Source organism: Sinocyclocheilus anshuiensis, unplaced genomic scaffold (genome assembly GCF_001515605.1).
Source record: "Sinocyclocheilus anshuiensis isolate Anshui unplaced genomic scaffold, SAMN03320099.WGS_v1.1 scaffold354, whole genome shotgun sequence".
NCBI lineage: Eukaryota > Metazoa > Chordata > Actinopteri > Cypriniformes > Cyprinidae > Sinocyclocheilus > Sinocyclocheilus anshuiensis.
Window position 1 is genome coordinate 100,218 of NW_015544195.1, and position 5,266 is coordinate 105,483.

General features: G+C 38.5%; 1 protein-coding gene across 1 annotated transcript in view; it reads right to left on the reverse strand.

Moving 5' to 3' along the window:
* Nucleotides 1–3,492: 3,492 nt before the first annotated feature.
* The window catches only part of galr1b (galanin receptor 1b), a 45,640-nt gene continuing 43,866 nt past the window's right edge, over nucleotides 3,493–5,266 (reverse strand). The window contains exon 3 of the mRNA XM_016497131.1: nucleotides 3,493–3,810. Coding sequence (XP_016352617.1) covers nucleotides 3,493–3,810 — 318 coding nt within the window. The remainder of the gene's footprint in view (nucleotides 3,811–5,266) is intronic.

The window sequence follows — 5,266 nt, forward strand, 5'->3', positions numbered from 1 at the left end:
AACATTTAGAACAGGGGTGCCCACACTCGGTCCTGGAGGGCCGGTGTCCTGCAGAGTTTAGCTCCAACCCTAATCAAACACACCTGAAGCAGCTAATCAAGCTCTTATAGGCATACTAGAAACTCCCAAGCAGGTGTGTTGAGGCAAGCTGGAGCTAAACTCTGCTGGACACCGGCCCTCCAGGACCGAGTTTGGGCACCCCTGATTTAGAACATTTTGGCCTAAGGCTTCTTTTCACATTTGTGTTAGACATCTTAAAGGGCTAGTTCACCCAAAAATGCAAAGTCTATCATCAGTTAGGCTGTGTCCGAAATTGCATGCTCTGTAAGATGGTACTACTTTTGAATAAGTAGGTCTAATTACATTATTGAAAATGTTCTATATAGTATGAATGTAATCTGAATTTACATTTGTCATGCTGTTATTGTCATGTGACCTACAGTGTCAAATGCAGTGCTTTACTGCCATTCACACAGGTATCATTCACCTGTCGCCCGTTTTATGAATACCATGAATTTGGACATACTACTTATTTCATATAGTTTGTGATTTCTGACACAGCTTTGCTCACCCTCATGTTGTTCCAAACCTGTATGATTTTCTTGCTTCTGCTGAACACAAGATATTCTTAATTATTATTATCATTATTTTTTGCCTATATAATGAAAACCAGTCAGATTCAGTGTTATTTCGGACCCTGCTGACTTTCATTGTTTGCACAAGAACAGTTTGTGGTCTGCAGAAGAAAGAAAGTCATACAGGTTTGGAATTAAATATTGCTTCACTAAACATTTAAGAACATTTTGGCCTGAAGCTTCTGTTTACATTTCTGTGTTGGACAGCTTAAACACAAATGCAGATGGCTGAATGTTGTTTTGTAATTTGAAAATGTTTGCCATGAACCTCCCACCGTTATGTGTGGGCTTATAGGCCGTACCATTATTTGAGGTATTTGACACTGAACAATTAATCTTACAGCAAACAGCCTAATTTAAAGAAGGCACAAGTGTTGCTAAGACCAAAACACATTTAAATGGCAAAGTTGCAGCTTCCTGTTTTGCTGGTTGATGTGATGTTGTTGTTTCAGTGCTGGTAATAGCTATCTTTTGCTTAATGGGAATAAATGTGATAGAGAGGTCTTAAAGTGAGGCTGTATGCTTCACTACCAACTGTTTATTATTACCGCACAACTGCAGGGTTGCCATGAGATAAATTCGAACTTTGCAGCAGCGTTATTGAGCAGAGGGTCTTTCATAACATTGATTAGAGAAGACATAAACAGGGAGCTGTGAGCTGCCATGATGGGCTTATTTCAAAGAAAAAGCAACCTGGTCAAACAGAACTACTCCCTCATTAAGTACACTTGTATATTTTCGTCAAGTCCATTTTGTGAGTTCTAGGCTTTATCTAATGCCCGAAGGACAGACAAACCATTACACCTACCTTGAAATGTATTTGGACAGTGCCTCTTAATGTTATTGACTTTGTCAGTACAGCACATTTTTGGCTTTGAAATGCTTTACTTTTGGGTTAGAGAGTGCACTTTACATTTGTTTAAAGGTATATTTGGTTCACCAGAAATGCAAACAGAGATCATTTTGTTGAATGAAGTGTTTAAAAAATAATGTTTGGGCTACTTGGGGCTCACCATCTGCTTTTTTTCACAATTTAGATATTTGGTGTAAATGTATAGAGAAGAAGGTTGAGTATTTGCAGTTGTTAGTGATCCAAATTATGTTTCAGGGGCAATAATAATTATTTTTTTTTCCACCACTAAATGCAGTCATAAATGATAATCAATTTGATGATAATCTGACTGAATTTTAACGACTGGACAAAAGTTATGGAATTACTAATAAACTCAATGGTCAGTGTGTGATATGTGATGCAATCAGTTGATTGATTTAGCAGCTTCTAATTGTGATTTGAACGAAAAGCACTGGGGAAAAGGCATGTCTGTTCAAATTGACATTGTCTGAACAGGTTAACTTTGTTATTAATGATTTGTCTGAGCATGATTTAGCAGCACCAGTTTCTGGATATTTTCCCAAGCTTCTCACCTGCAAGTTCTCCCAGTCTAAAACTGTAAGATAAATCTCTTATCACGGTGCACTGCCAGACCTATAGTGCTGACACTATGTGAAATATAGCATTATTTACAGATATGTTCAAATATACACATCATATACTTAAAAGAAGAAGAAAAAGTTACCAGTGTGCACTTGGAATCAGTCATTCCAAAGTTATGCAAACTGAAAAAATAGTGTAATTTTTAGGGTATACTTACAGCACGGTGTTATCTTTTGTAGTGGTATTATACCACATTATTGTAAGAGCTGCATTGTACTGGAGATGTATTTCACAAGGATTAAAGGCATGAGTGAATAGCTTTGTGATGGTAGCATCTTATGCAAGCATATTCACCTGACAAGAATCTGACATGGAAAATAAGCCATCCAGCACGTTTCTTGTCACTTCAAAGGCAAGTTCCTAAGCTTTGAGACTCTTGACTCGTTCCTGATTCAAAAAAAAAAGAATCAGTGTTTATAAAAGCTCCTGTTCTGGGGCCTCATTTATCAACAGTGCGTAGAAAAGTTTCTTTATTTTGTCCTTATATTTACACACATTCCTACATATAAGTACAAGTTGGTAGATCACACACTTTACGTGAAACTGTGCTTACGCACTCATTACGCACACATCTGTGCGTATGCACTGTTGATAAATGAGGGCCCTGGTATCTCACAGAGAGGCGTGAGTAATAGACTGGTGAGAGATGGACACACAGAGTTTCCACTGGTCTTTTGTTTAGGACGATCTCCGGTATGTCAAACAGTTAACCATAGGCACTGGGATAAAGATAGCGACATCTTCTTTAAACAATAACCCACTCTAACTTGCTCTTAAAGGACCAGAAAATTAAACATATATTTTATTGTTCATTGAATTAGATCTTTTTATTATTTGAATTCTTAAAAGGGGTAACCTTCAATAATATTTTATTTTCATAACAGATATATAACCATAAGACTGCACATACAGCATACAAGTAAGAATGAAAATTTATGGCATGTTTAAACTGAGACAACATAAACACTATGCAAAAAGGTGTTCAGACAGCACAGTTCCTTCACAATCATGCTCTTTTAGAGTGATTCTCTCAAACATATCAAGTATAATTGTAGTAATTATATATTTAAATCAATCTCTACATAAGTTTTAATTATTTTCAATAACAATAATACAGTTAACAGTGACCATAAATATGTAAAAACATTTAATTGACAAACACTATTTACACTTAAATAGTTATTGGCAAATGCCTTTAGTAAACATGGATTGAGATATTATATCTGGTTTTACTTCTCAAGGTAACTTAATTTTTACTGTCCTTGTCAGTCAAACCTTGAAATGTAATCCATGACAGCACGGCATGAAGCAGAGACAACAGAAATGTTTTTAACAGTGCCGATACCTCTAAAATGTTTTGAGTCACATGTTAGTGGTGGAATGTGTCATGGAGAAGTTCTCCATGCGAATGCGCACCACTTTCTCCATGGGCGGAGGAGAGTAAAAGAAGCAGCACGTGAAGACCTGCTTGCAGGCTTTTCTGAAGTTTTCAGAGAGGAAGGCATAAAGAATGGGGTTGACACAGGAGTTTCCATAGGCTAGGCAGTGAGAGATGATGCGAAACGCAAAAGAAGCATCATTCAATGGGAACTGGCCGAATTCTACCCACATAGCGATAATGTGGTGCGGCATCCAGCAGATGAGGAAGGCAGCGACAACCAGCAACACCGTCTGAGCTGTCTAGAAAACACAGGAAGAGAGAGAAAAACAGGTTGGTTAATCATACCTCAGATGACTTGATTTTTGAACTTCTTTTTCTCATGTATACATAAACAATAAACTTTCCTTAAATAATTAACAGAGCGTTTAAAGGTGTTAGCACTTGCGACAGTTATTCTGTAAAAGGCACTGGTCTCTATTAATAGATGACAAAATGTATTGAGACTCAACAGAGCGTATGATTCAGAACAGTAAATAAGTCTGTGCCGTTACAGTAACTGGGATGGGAATAAAAGGCTGGACAGGTCATTACAGAAGGCCACAGCACAAGAATGGAGACTGTTCAGGTGACAGATGGTTTTGGTCTCGTTTCCATTAAATTGTTGTCCATAATGGTGTTGAAAAAGTGGAGACCGAAGTGGGAAGAGTATGACATTTTCTTCCTCATTTCTGGAGCCAAACATGTTTTTTGATTCAAAGCAGATGACACCAAGTGAACCTTTCTGTGGGCTTGATAATGTGTAGCTCATCTCGTCACAGATGAAGCGATGCATCCTTTGAGTGGGTAGATGAAGCCCACCACCAGAAGATGACTGATGAGAGGAGAATAAACTCAATTTCGACACTAAAATTAGCAGTAATGCATAGAGGTATGAGATACATCTCCTAATGGATGTTACGTAGTCGCTCTGTTTAAAATCTATAAGATAAATGGTGCCTGGCGATAAGAATGATGCTGGCTGCTGAGCTCGCTGTTTTCAGAGAGGTTGGAAAAAAGATGCCAATTTCCTGAAGATTACATTCACTTCCACAATTTTGCGCAGCAGCTGGTTTTCAGCACACTGGGAAAGCAGACATTACCTTCCACCAATATATGAACTCATTACCAGTGGAGAAAAGCCAAGCCAGACTTGTGATGTTTCCATGTAGAGAGCATCTGTCAGATGTCACAGCCCACACATTGTGATTTGCTTAAGGTTAAGTACTGCTTGTAACAGAAAAACAGAATGAGCAACATTAGAATAGTTAGGATAGTCGCATACAAATATAGACTATATACAATATATTTGGCAGATTAGGGTTAACTCTAACCCTAGTATTTGAAGTATTTCAAACACTTAGTGGTAGAACATCAAAATGAAACAAATACACAGTAAAATGCTATAAAAAAGACCTGGATACTTGAAACATGGTGTGGGCAAGCAGGGCCGTTTCTAGCCAATTTGACGCCCTAGGCGAAATCCTTATTGCCCCCCCCCCCAAAATCTAATTAATTTTAAAAGTGCCAGTACGTGCGCTCATTGGCGCCCCTTCAGCTGATGGCGCCCTAGGCGACCGCCTAGCTCGCCTATGCCTAGAAACGGCCCTGTGGGCAAGTAATGGAGAGGGAGAGAGAGAGAGTGAGACAGAAACATGGTGTGGGCAAGTAATGGAGAGGGAGAGAGAGAGAGTGAGAGAGAGAGAGAGAGAGAGAGAG